Raw genomic sequence first — 19,550 nt, forward strand, 5'->3', positions numbered from 1 at the left:
CATAACAAAGATCAGGCTAGGTTTCTACAGTCGTATGTGCTGCTGATGTTCAATCTTCTACAAAACTTGAAACTCTACAAATTTTGAAAAGACAACAACTTTTTTGATTCTGCTTATGCTATTTCTACTGTAAGATTTCTACAGTCCTCTGTCTTTCTAGTCTAGCGGGGTATCAACATCCATGTCCATGCTCTTTAAGTAATGTTTTAGTAGGGGGTTTATACCATGTATTTTAAAGAAACTCTCCTTGGCTTTGGAGACATGAGCTGGAACTGTGCTCTTCCTGTTTCTTTTTTCCCCAGAAGCTTCCCTGACCAGAGAAGTTGTTTGAACAAAGGTCTTCCAGATCCTCATGTGGTCATGATCCCTGAATAGATGTAATGTTCTCAACTATGGTGTTTGTTTTCCAATTCCATAATGAACTAATAATTAAAAAGTGGAAAAAACGAGAGATTTATTCTGTAGCCCTATGATTTATATATTAACAAGGGAAGCATGTATTTCAGTTTCATATCCTTGGACCCTACCATTACTGGATCCATACATCTGAAAAGCACTAAATGCAATACACAGTAGTCTGGATAATCTGTGCATGATTCTGACTGGGAAGCTGGAGAAATTTCAGTAAATAAGGTTATTCAGAGCATAAAAGGTCTTGGTTTCAAACACACAGCAGCAGCACTGAGTAGAGTCAGTGTAATTCCACCCAACTGCAATATTAATTAAACTATTCCCAGTGGCTGTGCCTTCAAGTGTTTTCTATTCCCAAAACACTGTGCATATAGATGGGAGAGAGCACACAGAATTAATGGCTATGGTATTAATCATAGAATAGCCTGGGTTGAAAAGAACCGCAGTGACCAGTTTCAACCCCCCTGCTATGTGCAGGGTCACCAACCACCAGACCAGGCTGCCCAGAGCCACATCCAGCCTGGCCTTGAATGCCTCCAGGGATGGGGCATCCACAACTTCCTTAGGCAACCTGTTCCAGTGCATCACCACCCTCTGGGTGAAAAACTTCCTCCTAATATCTTAACCAAACCTCCCCTGTCTCAATTTAAAACCATTTCCCCTTGTCCTATCACTGTCCACTCTTGCAAACAGTCGTTCCCCCTCCTCTTTATGTTCTCCCTTCAAGTACTGGAAAGCTACAATGAGGTCTCCCCAGAGTCTTCTCTTCTCCAAGCTAAACAATCCCAGTTCCCTCAACTTTTCCTCATAGGAGAGGTGCTCCAGCCCTCTGATCATCTTAGTGGTCCTCCTCTGGGCCTGTTCCAGGAGCTCCCTGTCCTTCCTGTACTGGGGCAGCTTGGATGCAGTACTCCAGCTGGGACGTCACAAGAGCCGAGTAGAGGGGGGCAATCACTCCCTCTCCCTGGCCACCCCTTTTTTAATGCAGCCCAGGATATAGTTAGATAATAAAAGGATCCCTGTGAATAACTATGATACCTAAGTACCTGACAAGGTTGTACCTGAGGTGCCATCTTGTTGAATGCAGAATTGCTGTGCAAAGCTCTGCTCTGGCACTGGGACTCTGCTTCTCCCCCCATCTTCCAAGAGGCTGTTTGGGAGCGCCATGTAGGAGTGCTGGTGGGAGCCCTCAGCTGGCAGCAGGGGCTGGGTGGCTCTGGAATCCTTGGCACTATGGGGGTTGTTCTCAGTGTCCAGTGTCTCGGTCAGAGACTCGCATGTGGACAGAGTTGATTTTGGTCTTGATGACCTGGAATCTCCAGAAAGCTTGAGTTCCAGATTCTGGATCTTCAGCATGCACCAAGTCTTCAGCTCATCGACCAAGGAAATCTGTGAGGAAGAGAAGTCGCATTGGGTGATCCTGTGATTCTCAGACTGCTAAGAACGTGCAGCAAGGACAAAGAGAAGAACCTAGCCTGGTATCAGTGGCCTTAGACTCTCTGGGCAGCTTTGCATGCTGCCATGGGAGTATTTAGAGGGCTGCAAATCAGAAAAGATGAGTAATTACACATTTGCTAATGCAAGGCACTTCTTTAGTTCAAGATACTAACTTTCAGAGTTGCATTTCAAGTAGACCATTCACATATAAGTCCTCTGATCAAGACTGATCTGTTTTATCACAGAGGTGCCTTCTGAGTGCAAGCACCATCACATGCTCAGAGCTGCCATTTTTCTAAGAGGGAAATTCAAATTAGACACTTCAGGGACACAGCTTTATACCAGACTCTACTTTTCTATTCATTTGGTGATGAGTCCAACACTAAATGATACATTGCTAACAGCTGTTAAATTACAAAGGTGCTTAGTTAAGTGTCAGCTGTGGAGGCATTTGCCAGTGATCCTTTTAGTAATTAGCAGGTCTCCTCCCCATTTTTCACATGGAACTGTGAGTTTAGGTCAGGATCTCTTATGTGCATGAACATTTATTTAGTCCACATATTTAGAAAAAGTCAACTCAGTTTTTCAGTAGTTTCAGTTAGACTCAGCAGAGAACACGAGCAGGTGATACAACTAAATGGTCATTTTGATTCACATCACTCCTTTCTTGAATGGCTTAGACATTCACAGAAGCCAATTTAGTGCATCTCTTACTATAAAATAAAAACTAAAGTTTTTAAAATTTCCTAAGAACTTCTCTTTGGAGAAAAATGTTTTGTGAGTGTGAGACAAAGTAGCTTAATTACTAGTTTATTCTGAGATTGTCAGAGCAGCCCACCTTATAAGAGGCATACAGAACCCTCTTACAAAAACTCATGACCTTTTACTAGTACGAAGTGTATTGACTTCTTAATTCTCTGAAGAAACACAGTAATGAGAAAACAAATTGTATGTGATAAATACAATGTTCTCACCCTCTTTTAATGGTGAGTTTGTGCAGAAGCTAGAGGGACAAGAGCTGGATCTCTATTGGAACAGTTACTCTTGTAACGTTGGTTAAACAAGCATATAAAATGAACTTGCTTATTGGCAGCAATACACAGCTTGGAGATAGTGTACTGTTGCCAGCATCAGGGGAAGAACTGCAGCCTTCTAATACACAGGGAGTAAAAAAGATCAGGCTGAGAGGGGGGAAGATTTCCAGGACACGCAACCAAATGAGAAGTAAAAGAAACAACACGCATCTAATGGCTTTGTTACTATTTGCTGATGTTCCTAAAAACATCCTATTATTAAGTGAAAGCTGAAGCAAAACTGTTAAAAAATTAGTTGTAGGAATTTCTACAAATGTCCTTGGTAGAGATCCCAACAATTCAGACTGGTTTCGCTTTGTCCATTTCTAATGCAAAAGTTTTGTATGTTTGGTCTAAGAGATTCAAGTGGTAAACAGGAATAATTTGTTCCTTGAAGTTTCTTTGCCCGTTCCACCAGATTTTACATAAATCATAAAATGGATGAGATTGGAAGGGACCTCAAAGCCCTCCCAGTTCCAACCCCCCCAGTGTGGGCAGTACCGTCCACCAGCTCAGCAACCCAGGGCTCCATCCAACCTGGCCTTGAGTGGCTCCAGGGATGGGGCACCACAGCTTCTCTAGGCAGACAGTAACAGCGCCTCACTGCTCTCTCAGTGAAGAATTCCTTCCCAACATCTAACCTAAATCTACCCTCTTTTAGTTTAAAGCCATTTCCCCTTGTCCTATCACTATCTGCCTGTGTAAATCTCCACTCTTCTCTATGCCTGCTGGAACATAGCTCTCAAGCTGTTCCATGTGAACTAGCAGTGAGCAGCACCACAAGCCCTACCTGCCGCTTTTCTCCCTCTGTTTTTTCCAGCTCGGTGTGCTGCTGCAGGCGATGAAGGCACTCTGTTCTCTCTGCAGACAGCCGCTCGGCCATAAGCTTGTCTAAAACACGGAGCTGTGGGAAAAGCACAATGTAGCTGAGGCGTTCATGTTAAAAAACCAAAATCTCCATCTGCGAGCCTTGGAAGTCAAAGCACATTCTGTCTTTCAGTCTGCATTTCTAGGAATGTTGCCAACTGCAAGCTTGCAGAAAGGTTCGATCACAAAATTATCTGATGAATAAAAATTATATTAAAAATAATTTAAAGGATCTTGAACATCAGCATAAGCAATTCAACAAAAGGGATTTCTACAATTATGAAACTACCAGCTGTAGGATAGCATTTTGTCTTTTAAGTTTCCCTCTTAGAGTCTAAAGCAGTTTAGGATTATTGTCTAAAGAAGCACCTGAAGCTTCCACCTGAAGTACCCATTAAATGCATCTTTCTCAAGACCGTGGCTTGCAATGTGAGATGCATGTAGAATGTCACAGTTCCCTGGTCTTGAGTATTACATTTCAGCCTCATTTTTACAACAGAAAAAGCAATGAGCAAACCGAGACAATGAAAATATTGATTATACTCAGGACATGTTTCTAATAATTATGTGGGTCATATTCTTACTTGATGTTGAGTTTTGCTTTCCATCTGGCCCAGCTTAATATTCATCTTATCTTGTACAGTCCCAAACTCAGCTTTTATCTCCTCCACGGTTGCCTCCAACTGATTCTCCAGTTTATTTATCAGGGGCTCACAACGACATCCATTTATTGGTGCCTGAAAGGAATAAAACATTTGCTTGCTACATCCTGCTGTCCTCTCAGTGCACTTGGAACATTACCACACCTTTCTGTAGTCAGCGCTGGGCTGTTCTGTACCGTGTACTGTATCTCATCCTCCTTATAATATCTTACAGCTCAGCAAACAGTGCATTAAGTTGGAAAAATACAGACAAGAAGAGGATTGATCTCATCTGTATGAGCAAATCTCAGTGCTGGGGCAGCAAGCAGCAGTGAGGTCAGATCATATATCCTGTGGCACTGTGTGTCATATGAGAAGGTATCACCTCACAGACCTGCACCCTGCTCTCAGTGCTGTAATTCTGAACTGTATGGAATCTGATTTCTGTTGATGCATCTGTCTGTAGTGGAACCTCCCTCTTTCCTATGGCCCTACAGTGCCATTTCACCGAGCAGGGACTGTTCTCTGGACTGAGGAAGGTGGGTCATTCGTGGTGTGCTAGAGAGAGCTTCAGAAATGTACTTAAGTTCTGTTTGCTATTCAGGGCCCGAGGGGATCAAAGACGATAGACAAGCAAAAAGAAGGGTAGAGAGAAGTGTTGTGTATTTCAGGAAATGCCGTTAGGGGATCTAGCTGTACTATGCTAATCTCTGTAAATAGATCAGATCTGTATACAAATCCTATCTATTCCCTTCTACTTTTCTACCTGCTCATCTTCCCACCATACAGGCAGGGACATCCTCGTCTTAGCATTGGAGAAGTCCTCCTTTCTTCCCAATACCTGCCATTAGGATAATCCCATAATGCCCTTGCCTGGAAATTTCCCGTGTTACACAAGGAGATGCTGGAGAACATGGCAAATAAAGCCTCTGAAACCTGACTTGAGTCATCTTCAAAATCTGCTGAACTTATAGCAAGGGAAAACAATTAACTGTGGATGGATGTGAAAAGCAAATAAAATAAAAAGAAGACCTCCCAGAGGTGCAGGAGGACAATGTTTGGAAAGCAATAATATAGAAATTTGCAATGCTTACAGGGTAATCTGCTGTTTGATTCTATGCTGCTTCTATGCTGGTAAATATTTACAGAATAAAATACAACGAGTGGAGTAAAATAACCATCCCTAAACTTGAATAAATGTACTTGAGCTGCTACTCCTGTTTGTGAACCAATTTCTGTACAGCTCCTGCCTCCAGTAATCCTAGAATCCCCAAAGAATTGAAACAGAATGCATTGAGCACACTCAAGCGCTGAGTTTAGGTAGGAAACATCAGTGCTCATACAGTACTTTCATTTATTTTCTGGAAATAAATGGAAAACTCTCTGTCTTTCCTGACAGAAATCTTAGTTTTTCAAAATGTATCATGGAAATTCCAGTGTCATTCCCAATCACTGTTTTACACCTTGTCTCTAAAAACTTACTGAGCATTGAAACAGGCTGCCCAGGGTGCTGCTGGAGTCACCATCTCTGGAGGTGCTCAAGAACCGTGTGGATGTGGCACTGAGGGATACAGTTAGTGGGCATGGTAGGGATGGGCTGAGGGTTGGACTAGTTGATCTTAGAGGTGTTTTCCAACATTAATGATTCCTTAGCACACATGAAATCAGCTTGTTGTTTACCACACTTCATGCTAAAATACATCTGACACATGAACAAGGAAAAGAAATCCACTACCATTATCTCATACCCTTGAAAGTGTAGTTGGAAGGAAGTGCATTTGCCATCTGATCCCCTAACTGTGTCTACTGCAGGTGCTGCTCAGCACATCCCTACGAGAGCACAGCGCACTCACCTGCATCACCTTCCCGTCCTTCCCCCGGTACAGGGTGTACAGCTGGTAGGCCCGCACCTCGTGGGGAGCAGGGGGAGAGGAGCAGTGATGTCTGCTTCTGCGTTTGGGCAAGTTCTGCTGGGGCCGAGGGAGTGTCTGCTGGTCAGCTGGGGAAATGGGGTCTGAGAGCGCAGAAACCTGTAGAAAACACACAACGTTTTTCTTTTTTTCTTAATTATTGGCCCCTCAGTAAACCATTCCTGGTGGAAACTGGACAAACCTTTTGTGATAATCTAATTACAACACAAATCCATCCACAGTGACTGCACAGTGGAGGTATTTGTCAGCACAGCAGCCAGATTTATTATAAACCCTCAATGTTAGCCTCAGCAAGAGGATTTTCCCAAAAGAAACCAGTTTTGTCAGAAGGCTACCCTCAGCTTCTGAGCACAGAAGGTCTGGTGCCCTGGCTCACGCCACACCAAAGGGACAGCTGCACTCAGCAATGATCCTTTCTCTCTCTGCTGCTTTAAATCTATTGATACCTTCTCTTTTGGCTTTTTCTTTTTGTTCTTCTTCCCCTTGAGATCTGGGGAGGTTGACCGAGGCTCATCCTTCAGCTCAGTTTTCCCCTGCACTGGCTGGTCGCTGCTCTGTGTGTCGTCAGCAGCTGAGACACTGCCCTGTGCAAAGCAAAGGCAGAAACAGGGAAAAGGTGAGTGTTCTTCCATTTGCCAACCTGCAGCATCTCATTGACAGCAAAGCACTGCAGACCTTCCCCAGACTCCTCAGGCTGTCCCACACAGAGCTGCTGCTACCATGCACTAGTGGCAGAGCCAAACAGATTTTGTCCCAGTGGGTTTTGTTCATGCTCCCTTTGTACTGGAGGTGCAGTGGTAATGCCAGGCTGTACCTTGCTCTGCACCACTTCATCCCGTGGTACCGACTGAGCTCGCCTTTCCTCCTTCAGCTTCTCCCTCTTCTTCCTCAGGCTTCTTCCACGGTTGAAGCGCGAGACCTGGAGGCAGACAGCACCATTACTTAGAAATGTCATGCTTCTTTCTGACCAGAAGCTAAGAAATAAAGCAGACCTGCTGTCACTTCTACTAAAAGGCAACATATAAAGGAGAAAGCACTCCCAGATGCATACTGATGGGCCAAGCAATGCTGGCATTTATGGCTGTGAAACACCGCTCCTGAGCTCGGTGCATCAGGGCACCTCGCTATTCTGAGGCAGAGGATTGCAGTGTTTGACCAAGTGCTCCACTTCCAGCCCTCAGCCCCACCTGTGTCATGGCCAGAGCTTATTGCCAACAGAAGACATTTGCAACATACCTGTGAAGCTTTAGTGAGGAGGAGTGCAACCTCGGGGTTGTTGTGCTGTCTGGCCACCTCTAGTGGGGTCTGACCTGCCTGAGAGGAAATAGGACAGCGTTTCACTTCTAGGGGAGGATTTCTCCACCGGAGGTCAACACATGCTCTGTGCAAAAGTGAAGTGGCTTCCTGCTTCCATTCACACAGATTTCAGCAAGTATCAACATGCAAGTATCTTCTACCAGCACTAGAAAGAGTTTTCATTAATACAAAATACCAAAGCAATTCCATGTCCTACTTACATTGTTGACAACTGATGTATCAGCCCCTGCCTCCAGCAGCAGCTTTACCACCTTCCTGTGGTTCAGGGCCGCAGCCACGTGAAGTGCAGTGTCTCCTGCCTGTGAGTTACAAAGCAGAAAGCAGCATGTGGCAAACCCACGGGTCTCAGCCTGCAGAACCCTCAGCTTCCCAAGGGATGCTGCAAGGTCAGGAGGTTGATGGAGCTTCAGTGAGGCCTGGTCCGCAGAAATGCAGAGGCGGGAGGAGGGGGCAGGAGGGTGCACTGCCCATCTGTTTCAGCCAAACAATTCAGCTGTACCCCAGCAAGTACATACAGCACCTGAGGGTCTTCTCTCTGCAGGACCGATCAGTCTGCTCACAGGTGGTCATGTATTGTGTTACTCAAAAATAACGGGATAATTAACAGCAGGGAGATGCTTGGGTTTCTCTTTGTGAGATTCCCCAAGAAAAACAGGCTTTGGAATACAGCCAGGAGACGATACGGGCCCAGCACTCACACAGTGCCTGGCCCTGTTCATGTGTACTGAGGTGAAGACTGTAGCGATTGGGTTCAGGCAACAGAGCCAGCAGCTGTGAAAGGGAGGCTGTGCCTGTGCACACGATGCCTTCCTGCCCCTTCTGCCCTGCAGCTTTGCTTCAAGAAATGGCTGACACATCCCCATCCCCTCCAGACCAGGAAAAACCTTATTGCCTCTCCTGGCATGTCCACTGTCCACCCATCAGGTATGCAGATACAGAACAACTTGAGGTGGTATGGAGGAATGGGGAAAGTGGCATCTCCCTGCACTAGGCTCACACCAGTTGTCTTCAGTGTGCAAGTTAAAAAAACAAATTCAAATAAAATTACACAGCAAATTTGACTCAATGAAGCCCATTTTGTTTGCTGTAACTATCTGGTATCCACAAAACAAAAGTAAAGGTAAAAATCAGAATACATCTTCACGATCCTCAATTGTATATGGAAAATTTCCCAAGAATAGCAGATGATGTGGGTAAGCAACACATCATCTATTTACCAGACTTAATACCACTCAAATACTTTATGCTGTAGGTACAGTGATCAATTACCTCCCTACAAAACAATGATGGATGATTAATCCTAGGTTAGATGGATCATTACTTTGAATTTAAAGCATATTTTTCCTCACTCTTCTGTATCTTTAATTTCTTTTACTGCAAAAGGCAGCAAAGTATTGCAAAGAAATATGCTCTTCTGTGGCAGCTGACCATCAGTGAGCAATGCAACATGGTGTCTCTGTGATGGCTGTGATATTTTCACCATCTGGTGCAGGAGAAGAATATGGAGGAATTTGAGCCAGCAGTGAGCCCAGGTGGCCAAGAAGGTCAATGGCTTGTATGAGGAATGGTGTGGTGGGCAGGACTAGGGAAGTAATCCTGCCCCTGTACTCAGCACTGGTTAGGCCTCGCCTGGAGTACTGTGTTCAGTTTTGGGCACCTCAATACAGAAAGGACATTGAGGTGCTGGAGCAGGTCCAAAGAAGGGCAGCAAGGCTTGTGAGGGGCTTGGAAGATACACCCTATGAGGAGAGACTGAAGGAACTGGGGCTGTTTAGTCTGTGGAAAAGGAGGCTGAGGGGAGACATTATTGCTCTCTTCCAATATCTGAAAGGTGCTTACAGTGAGAGTAGGGTTGGTCTCTTCTCACTGGTGAAAGGATGAGGGGAATTGGCCTCAAGTTGCACCAGGGTAAGTTTAGGTTGGATATCAGGAAAATCTTCTTTACAGAAAGGGTTATTAAGCACTGAAACAGGCTCCCCAGGGAGGTGGTTGACTCATGTATTTAAAACCATTTGGATGTGGGAATCAGGGACATGATTTAGTGGAGGGTTGTTAAGGTAGTATGGTTAGGTCGTGGTTGGACTTGATGATCTTTAAGGTCTTTTCCCACCTGAGCAATTCTATGATTCTATGGCCCCATGACATGGCCGAGTCCCATGCATATCTTGTTCTGCACAGAGCTGATAAGGATTCAAGACTGCCATCTCCTTACCCCCATGTTGCCCTATGTCCTCTCACCCTTTTCTGCACCAACACACCTTTGTGGAACCTCGTAAATAGGAAATGCTTGAAAGAAAAGATGCAAATGCGATGGCAAAATAATAAACCATTGTTTTTAAGCTACTCTTGGAAGCTCAAGCATGGGGTAGCACAGTGAAACGCACGCAGTGATGTGCGACTACTGGGGAGGAATTCCTCTTTCCAACAAGGAGCCATATGCAAAGGGAACAGTGTGGCAATGAAATTCATGCACTGACCTGGTTCTTTTCATGGACAGAACAGAAAGCACTGAGCAGCACCCTAACGATGGGCAAGTGATTGTAACGAGCAGCCACATGCAGACAGGTATCTCCTGCCTGCAAACAGAAACAAAGCGCTAAGCATGTCACTGCAGAATGAAAACTTGTGCTTATCATAGTGCTCAAGGAAGAGATAAACCAAATAAATCAAAAAGAAGCAAACACCTCACATCTCCACTGAGCAGCAGTGCTGTCTTTTCAGCACAAAGGACAAAGGCGGGAAGGTTTAGCAATAGCTGGGGAACAGAGGGTGTGGGCACCAATTCTTCATCTATCTGATGAAAAATGCTGGAATTATAAAGTCCTGCACTCACATAGTTACACAAGATCTGCTCTCCTGCATCCCAAACCAGTGTGATTTGGAAACCCCACCCAGTGCCACACAATGAAGAACGTGGGTACTGGGGTCATAGCTGAGCCTCAGAGGGGCTCCCACAGCTGGAAGCAGAGAGAGCCCCATGCACTCCTCTGCCACCATGCTGCTATTCAGTGGGGACATAATAGCCTGGCTTCCACCTGGAGGTCTGCATTCCTTCATCATGTCAAATCCCTTACAAAATAGGGGAAAGCTCTCTGAAACTGGACTCACGTTATTCTTGAGATCTGCTCGAGAACCTCCGAGAAGTAAGACACGAGTGCTCTGGGAATGGCTGTTCTGGCAGGCCAGGTGCAGAGGTGTGTTACCTGCCTTGGAGAAACACAGGGAAATATAAAAGCCGTGTTCAGAAACTGGACAGGAATCTTCAAACCTTGGAAGTACCTCACAAAAACATCCCCCAGAGGTGGGCAACTCACTTTCAGCCAAAGCTGTGAGCTGAATGAATCTGGAAACTGAAAAACCCCCTTCATCCTGGAAATGATTTATCTGGGACACAGTAAAATCAGAAATCGGACAGTGTAACATTGTCTGCATTGCTTGAGTCTGTCTGCCAAAAGCAAAGAATCTAGAAACTTTTGGTTAATTAGGATCAAAGAGCAGTGTAATGCACTTAAAGAAAGAAAATTTCCCATGCCTTGGTACTCCTCAAGACAGCCTTGCTTCCTGTCCCTCAGAATGCTTTCCTTCTTTAGTTATCTCTGTCCATGCCTACATTCTCAACCTGCTACAAATGCCTAAAGGTTACGGAGAGAAGCAAACATGCTGGTTTTTTCACTGAGAGAAACCAAAACATGAGCTCGCCTTGTGTATTGCTTTTCTAACCCTGGCAAGGATCTTACTGCACTTGGCTTCTGCCGGCCTGAAAATGTTTGGGGTTTCTTGTCTCTAGGGAGCCAGAAATGCAATCAGACCACGTAGGAAGGTTCTGCTTACTCACAAGACTGCCTCTTCACCTGCATTATGTCTTTTAATCTGTCCCCTGTGCTTTCAAGACACTGATCAAAGCTACAAGGTTTGAATTACAAAAGGTCAACTCTGAGCACAGTGTGTATGAGCGCGTATGTAAAAGAGTTCCCCAGACAGTCCCAGGAGAAATTAACTGGGAGCTACAGAAAACACACAGTGAAATTCTGTGCATTGCTGCTTAGCAGGGCTTGGCAAACCCAGAAGCCCACTTCTGACTGTCCCACCACCAAGGTGGTGAGAGGCATTCAGTCAAAGCCCCCAGGATAAGCCAAGGGACCTCAGGGTGCTCCTGCACGTGGCGCTTCGACCCGACTGCCAGAAAAGCCACCAGGAAGGCGATGCCTTGTCATCACAGGCACTGGAAATTGAGAGACCAGAGAAGCCATTTTGGGATTCAGCAGAATTAAGCTCTACATTTGTCTTGAAAGCCAGGGAGTGAAAGTGAGTGCATGTGTGCAAGCACACACAAATCCCTCATTTTTCAGTAGATCCAAATGGGTCCTGTCCATTAAAAAGCACTCGAGTGATCATATGCAAAGGGAGAGGTTTATGTATATATGACATCAAAGAGCATCACAGGAAGGCCTCATACAGTGCTAAAGGCTGCCAGCCATATCTCAGATGCTCGCTCTGCTGAGCTATTCTGTGCACATGATTTTAGGAGATGTTCTCCAAGCAGATGACTTATGCTGTATTATGAACTACATTTCCTAATACCCTGCGGCATTCAAGCATGCAGGATAACAAGACTTGCCTCTTAAGCCCACATCTTTGTACATAAATATAAACAGAAACAAGCACACCTAGGGGTAGGAGCGTAATGATTCAGTAGCCTATAAAGTCAGGTACTATCATCTGTTACATGTAAACATGGGAAGCTGTCTGAAGTACCTCTGATAGAAATTTAGATGGACATCACAGGAAAAAATAATTACAGAAAATTAAAATTAGAAACAGGACTAATGTAAAAGAAGGAACAGACGTAAAGATGATGTAAGTACAAACCACAGCAGCCAAAGCTGTACAAATATATGCTTACATGCTGCACAAATACACAAGCACACACAGAAACACAACTGTGCTGATCTTAAGACTTTCACCACCTGTTTCACTTCTCTCCTTTCTTCCCTAACACTTCCAGTCGTCATTTTAGTGTGTATTTACTGAAATATTCTCTCGCTTGTGGAATGCTCAGAGATCCCACTGATATCCCAAAGCCCTCTTGCCTATAGCAACATAGACATGGTGCCACCCATGCAACCTAACCCATTCGTTAGCACAGCAGTCTGAGCCCTAACTCAGCTCCTACCATTGGCTGCTACTGTAATTTCCTAAATTATTTACTTTTATTTACTTTTGAACTAGTGAGCTGAAGACAAGTCTCCCACAAACATTAGTGAGGAACTAAAATGCCTTGCTTTGTTATTCCTTCCTCTGACGTGTTCTCAAGATACTATAAATACCAGAAGAAGGCTAATCCAAGTTCAGCATGAGCTTTTGCTGAGAGTCTATGCTAATGTATTAGCAAGAACTCTCTAGGAAAAGAGAGTACTTTTTTCCTCTCTGGCTTATATTCATTTGACTGTTCAATCTCTGAAAAAATGGTGAATATTACATTCCAATTAATGCAATTCATATTCATTTTAAATCACACCACTCACAGTGAATTCACCTAGGTTAAATTAAAGCACCATGGAGACCTCCACAGGAGTGGCAGTGTTCCTCAGCTGTAATTGATGTACTCAAAGAGCCATTGAGTTCCTCTCCTCCAATGACCACAGAGGAACCACGCAAGCACAATAAATGCAAAAGAAGGAAAAAAAATCCCAATGGGAGCTGGCTCCCACCTACTGAGATATTCCATGACCAGAGATCTGTGGTGATGAGAGTCAGCCATCTTAGACCAGATATGAGAGCACTTTCTGCATGTGTCTCACCTTGTTCTTGGCAAGGACATTAGCTCCTGCCTTGACGAGCACTTTGGCAGATTGGCTGAACCCATGCCAACAAGCTTCATGAAGAGCAGTATTCCCATCCTGAGAAGCACACGCACAAGAGGAGAAGTTTAGTGCACTGAGTCCACACACCAAATAACACTTCATTAAGTCTGCAACAGCTGCATGTGCCACCTGGCCACTTAAGAAATAAAGCTTTTTCCTTTCCTAAAGCTGATTTACTATTTTATTATCAGCAGAGGCAGATTAAAAATAACATTCACAGACATCTTGGGTACTTTTTCCTTTCTGATCTGTCTTCAACCTCTTTCTGTCTTCATCTACTTTCCACTTGTCCCAGCAAGCCAAGAACAGCACTGACTGGGAATGTGGAATTAATTACATTTATTTACAAACTAAATTTACAGCCTGAGACTCTCAGCTTCTGAGATAATCGCAGGAAACTGTGCAGTGTTTTGGGTAGGGCACAGCGTAGTCATAATTCCCCCATTAATGAGTAGATAACAGATTCTTACATCAAAAATGATCATCTTGATTTCAAAAATAACTAAGTCAGTAGCTAATATTAAAAAAAAAAAAAGGAAGGATTTTTTTCTTATTTTAGTATAATTGTTTTCATCGCTTTCAAACCATCAGATACTTATTCAGGAGCATAAACTATAAATTCCTCTATGAGACTTTAATACTACTGATTGGCAAGGCTGCCATCCTCCAATGCACTGCTTTGCCTGTTACCTTGTCTTGTCTGTCCAAAGCACACCCTTCTTGAATGAGAGATGCTATGACATCGGTGTTCCCTACAACAGCAGCCCGGTGCAATGCTGTCTGATCCCCCTGCAAAAAGAAGCAGATTTTTAATCCCTAACATTGCCACTTGATTTTAACTTAATGTAAACACATTCAACACACATACACACAAGCTGCATCATCAACACATATGCTGTTTAAATCCAAGCTGCCTTTGAAAATGGTCCCCATAAATCTATCATTAGTTTCCAAGATTAATGAAGTTACTGTAAGTATCAGAGAGCTACAAAGGAACTGTTTTCAGAAGTCTACAACTCACCACAATCCCATATACTGCACTCAAGTCTTCTAAAAATATGTCAGTACTAGAAGGCAGTGAATCTAACACATTTGGCATTATACATCTACTATTCAACTGTATCTGTGTGGAACTAAAGGGAATTATGGGCTGCTATAATTCATCACATTGATCCCACACTACTTATACTAACAGAATAAGGCTCTCCCCATTTGGCTCTGACTGCTCCATCAACCCTGCTAAGGATAAGGAGCATGAGATGAAGTAGGGGTCCTCAATACCTCTAATGCAGTTACCAATTAGTGCTAAGAGCAGAGGTAATTTTGTGATGAGGACCGCAAATGTGAGAACTAACTTCTTCCATGCTTGCCACATTGCAATGATAAGCAAGTTTCCTTCATCAGTTCATTTCCTTTATTGCTAACTTTCCAAAAGAGATAACACTGATGCAGTCATCTCATCTGACTGTCTGTCTGTCTCCCTTCTAACAACTATTGAACTTACTGCTGAACTACAGAGCCCAGGATTGATTCTCAACAAGCCTTCCAGAAATGGGAGGCTAGGGAGACTCAATCAGGGGAGGTTCAGAGGTCCCTGCACCACTGGAGCTGCTGTTCCACCAGGACGTGGCTCCTCACACACCAGACATTACTTCTCACCCTGCCTTGCAACAGGGCCATCTAAGTACTGTTACACGCATGTTGTGAGATAGTGAGAAAAGAGGGGAAACGGGAGAATTTCTGCAGTGCTGTAAGACTGACCCACTGACAGGAAATCAACCTGCAGTGTCCCCACTGCTCTCACAATGGTTGTTCTTTGAAGCTTCTTTAAACTCGCAATGCAGAAGCACAGCTTTTGAGCCTGGGCAAAAAAAACCAGCTTCAGAGCTGCACGTGGCCTTTTTGGGAAAGAATGTACAACAGAAAGGGTGCCCACCCTGCATCTGCTTACCCAATGTCCATCAAAATATATGAAGAGCAGAGATATGCAATTTATCCGGAAAAAAAAAAAAAGAAAGTTTGCAGGTAGCTTGTCCTAAATAGATACAAAATTTCTCTGCTACAGATCTTTATCAGATAATTCTGGGTTATATTAAAAACTAGACAGATTTCCTTATTTTCTGTCCCACAGTATTTAAATAATTGGATAATTTCAATCATTTGTTCTCAAAGGCAATTAGCAGCTAACTTAAAAAGTGCTCTCAGTGTCATTTATACTAATTACACCAAAACAGTTACTACTCCATAAGGGCAAGACAAGCACCGACAGCCCTTATACTGACATCCATTTCAGTACCCTCTGTAATGCTAACTTTCACCATCAATAAATCATTACATTGACTTACTTAATGAAGTTGATTTTTAAAAATAGCATTGAGGGTAGGATGTGCTTTTTTGTTGTTTGCTCATTTTAATTTGCTACCTGATTTTCATCCTTAGAGGTCACATATTCTTTTGCTCCTGCCCCTACTAAGGACAGCAATGTATTTTAAGAGAATTTAAACAAACAAAAGAACAGTCTTAACAACTGGGACTTTTTGAAGTGCAGCAGAACTGAAAGCAGTGCAAGTTCACTGAGTTTATGTTTACTTAAAGATAACCAAAACTTTATGGAAAACCTCCAAAATAAACTATCTCATCTGTAGTGTCAGATAGCTTCCAGAAACTATTCCTGCATAGGAATCTGTTCTCAAACAAGCCAGGGAAGAACTTAACATCTCCAATTAGAACCGTGGGGAGTCCAAAGGTCATTTCATTCACTTACTCCAAACTGGTAAGTAATCCATCAGTTTGTCCCACCTAGCACTGCAGCATCAGCAAAGCTACAGAAAGGCATTACAGGGAGTAAAACAAGATCATGGAATTACAGAACAGCCTGGGTTGGAAGGGACCTTAAAGCCGACCCAGTTCCAACCCCATGCTGGGAGCAGTGCTGCCCTCCACCAGCTCAGGCTGCCCAGGGCCATCCAACCTGGCCCCCAGTGCTTGAGAGATGGGGCATCCACAGCTTTTCTGGGCAGCTGTGCCAGTGCCTCACCTCTCTTTGAGTGAAGAATTTTCTCCTAATATTTAACCTAAATCTCCCTTCTTCTACTTTAAAACCGTTCTCCCTTCTCCTGCCTTGTCAGACTGTAAGAAGCTGGTCTCCATCTTGTTTATAAGCTCCTGTAAGTACTGGAAGGCTGCAGTGAGATCTCCCCAAAGATGACATCTGCCATTCTGACAGAGGAAGCTTCAACTTTTTGCTTCTTTGAAGCCTGGAAAATTGATCACGGAGATCAGACTGGGGGCACAAATGGATTGCCTTGGATGTGCCACTTTCAATCAAGACTGCTCTTGTCATTCACCCAGCCCCACAACAGTTATCACAGTGGGGAGGCACTGGGAGCCATCCATAGGTTTTGTCCTATATTGCATCCTTCTCCCCAGGTCTGTAAATACCTCATTCCCGTATGAGGGAGTGTCAGAGGACATCTCAGGTCCTGCCTGTCTTAGGAGAGACAGTGAAGTTCAGGAAGATCCCAATTTTTTGACAGTCGCCACAACCTCAGCCACTGGGGCAGGGTTCTCTGAACCATTCCCTCACACCTCAGCACATACACATTGACTACATGCCAGGGAAGCTGAATCAATAGATCATAATTCCTTCTGTGTCATGAGCTATTGAGCAGCCCAGGCATAAGTCACATACTGCGAGTATAAAGTGATACCGAGTGCATCACTCTATTTTTAACCTACCTTTCCTCCCCATTAGTAGAGGAGCAAACCTTTGCATGGCCCTTTATGGAGCCAGATGTAAAAGATGAGCTGTATTTCTTCTGGAGTCCGTACATTCAGGCAGTGCAATCACTGACTCATGTATCTTTTTTATTAAATTGCTAAAATAACTGTCTCTGAAAGTGTTCATCAGAGTTCCGCCTTTAGCAAGGCATTAAGGGACTGGTCTAGACAGCCAAAGGAAAAAAATCACCTGAAAGTGTACATTAGCTGCCCAGGCTATTATGTTGGGCACAGTTTATGGTTCTATTTGCAAGTGATTTACACCTTAGGAACAGGCTGCAAACCAGGAACAATGAGGAGCAATAACTCCAGTGTTACACAGATGTGACCTTGACAGAAACAAAAGAATCAAGCTTGCCTAAATGCAGACATAGGCTGGAAGCCAAAAGGACATTAAGGCACTTCTGTGAGATGTGGTAGATATAAGGTACCTAATGTAGATGTAGAGATGTAAGGCACCGGTGTCTCTCAAATCCTTTGCCTTAGCTGCTGCTTTTCTTGAATTGCATTGAAATTTTCTTTTCAATTGCATTGAAAGCAATGAAAACTTGGGCATTTCTACCCAGAGTCTGTGGACATTGCAGCTTGCACAGCACCACGAGGCATCGGAGCTGGGATGGAACCAAGGAGGACTTTGTGAACCCCAGCCCACCCAAAAGTGCTCCCCCTCCAACTGTCAGCACGCTTGCTGGAACCAGTGCCAGTGGTTATGTGACTCACCCAGCTTCTCTTGCCATGAGAGCACTTCTGTGTCAAAATTACTCCACCATCAGGAAAAACACCTGTATTCACTGGGCTAGAGAGAGGGAGATGCTGGTGGGAGACCAGGAACATGAGTTTGCATTCCTTGGGCAAAGAATGAGGGACTGTACATCTGGAGTACTCCAAATACAACAGAGCTATTGCATAGAAAGGCCTGAGGATGTTTCCAAAATATGAAACTGTGTTCTTGACTGCTTTCAGGAGAGGGCTGCAGGTTGTGAATCCTGAAGAAAGGTACATATCTACACATTGACCTTTTCCATAGATTTTATCATTATCATTTCCTTTAGCACTGTAGTGTTGGCAAGGCCAGTTGGTGTTTAAGATAGCCTTCTAGGCTCCTAAACTTTCTTAATTTGATGACTAACTTCAAGAAGTGGATGCAACCATTGGCACCAGACACACAGTAAATGGACAGCTGTCTATATCATATCTGAAGTTCACTCCATGGAAAGAAAATAAAGCAAGCAACTTTGAAAAGATTTTCAAGTAGTTATTAGTAATTCTTCCAGCTCTCCTGCCTCTGTCACACACACAATAGAGGAACAGCACAGAAGTATTGGAGTCATTATTATAGACTCTAATCCCTCGATTCAATAAGATCTACTTTACACTAGTTTGCAATATGTGTTACTTTTCCCTTTTTCTGATTAAAAAAGAAGTATTATAACCACATCTTGTATTCTTACACATTCCTTTTCTCCAGAGCATCCTCCAGTTCCTGGACTCCTTTAAAACTCCCTCCAATGTCAGGCTTTTCATCCTCCCTGTCTTTTCATGTTATCAGAAATCATCAAACTACTTTGCTACAGAATTGCACCAGAATCAAGAGAAAAAACTCATGCGTTCAATCTCTGATGCAAAAAGCTGGCATTTGCAAAAGTCTTAAACTTTGAAATTATATAATTGGATTTACAGTTGAAAGCTTAAAACATTTGAAAGTGAAAATATAACCAAGGGTAAAATAGTCTGAAGAACATACAAGCATATTTGAATATTCTGAAGCAGTTGGATACAAAGGCAACTAAATGGGCAAAGTGTTTCCCAGTGCCAGTGCCCCCCTCCTTTGCTGAAGAAAAACAGTCATCACAAATGCACAGCAAGAAGAATTTCACTCTGGATGACAAATGATGATGCATGACCAGCTGAACTGATTGAGGCATGAAGAAAATAAACATGACTGAAAGAAACTAAAGCTTAAACGACACTAAATGAGACTTAAATGGGAGTACAGGAATAAGCCACTTCATACACTTACGTTCACCTAGAAATTATTTTGAACCCTGGATTATTTCATTTGAAATTATTTTTCTGCTTCTCAAACTGGAGCTTCCAGAAGAGAAGCTCCAGGGCCTCTTCAGAGTTTCAAAGGTAAGCTTTTTTCTCTAATTAAACTTTCAGAGAGTGCGTACAGGGCAGGAAACTATGCAGAGCACCCAGCGCAAAGCTCGCCATGCAATCATGCAC

At 43.6% G+C, this 19,550-nt stretch overlaps 1 protein-coding gene across 9 annotated transcripts in view; it reads right to left on the bottom strand.

Moving 5' to 3' along the window:
* ANKRD6 (ankyrin repeat domain 6) overlaps positions 1 to 19,550 on the bottom strand; it is a 110,148-nt gene that overhangs the window by 2,045 nt on the left and 88,553 nt on the right. For 7 of the 9 annotated variants that reach the window (XM_090136008.1, XM_090136013.1, XM_090136015.1 and 4 more), the window contains 12 exons: positions 14,232 to 14,330; positions 13,479 to 13,577; positions 10,786 to 10,884; positions 10,155 to 10,253; positions 7,878 to 7,976; positions 7,597 to 7,674; positions 7,175 to 7,279; positions 6,807 to 6,944; positions 6,283 to 6,459; positions 4,373 to 4,525; positions 3,712 to 3,825; positions 1,458 to 1,800 (listed from right to left, as the gene is read on the bottom strand). In XM_090136008.1, coding sequence (XP_089992134.1) covers positions 1,458 to 1,800; positions 3,712 to 3,825; positions 4,373 to 4,525; positions 6,283 to 6,459; positions 6,807 to 6,944; positions 7,175 to 7,279; positions 7,597 to 7,674; positions 7,878 to 7,976; positions 10,155 to 10,253; positions 10,786 to 10,884; positions 13,479 to 13,577; positions 14,232 to 14,330 — 1,603 coding nt within the window. The remainder of the gene's footprint in view (positions 1 to 1,457; positions 1,801 to 3,711; positions 3,826 to 4,372; positions 4,526 to 6,282; positions 6,460 to 6,806; positions 6,945 to 7,174; positions 7,280 to 7,596; positions 7,675 to 7,877; positions 7,977 to 10,154; positions 10,254 to 10,785; positions 10,885 to 13,478; positions 13,578 to 14,231; positions 14,331 to 19,550) is intronic. The other 2 variants (XM_090136009.1, XM_090136016.1) reach the window with 2 other exon arrangements.

This window comes from Phasianus colchicus, chromosome 2, assembly GCF_987193195.1.
Source record: "Phasianus colchicus chromosome 2, bPhaCol1.hap1.1, whole genome shotgun sequence".
Lineage (NCBI taxonomy): Eukaryota > Metazoa > Chordata > Aves > Galliformes > Phasianidae > Phasianus > Phasianus colchicus.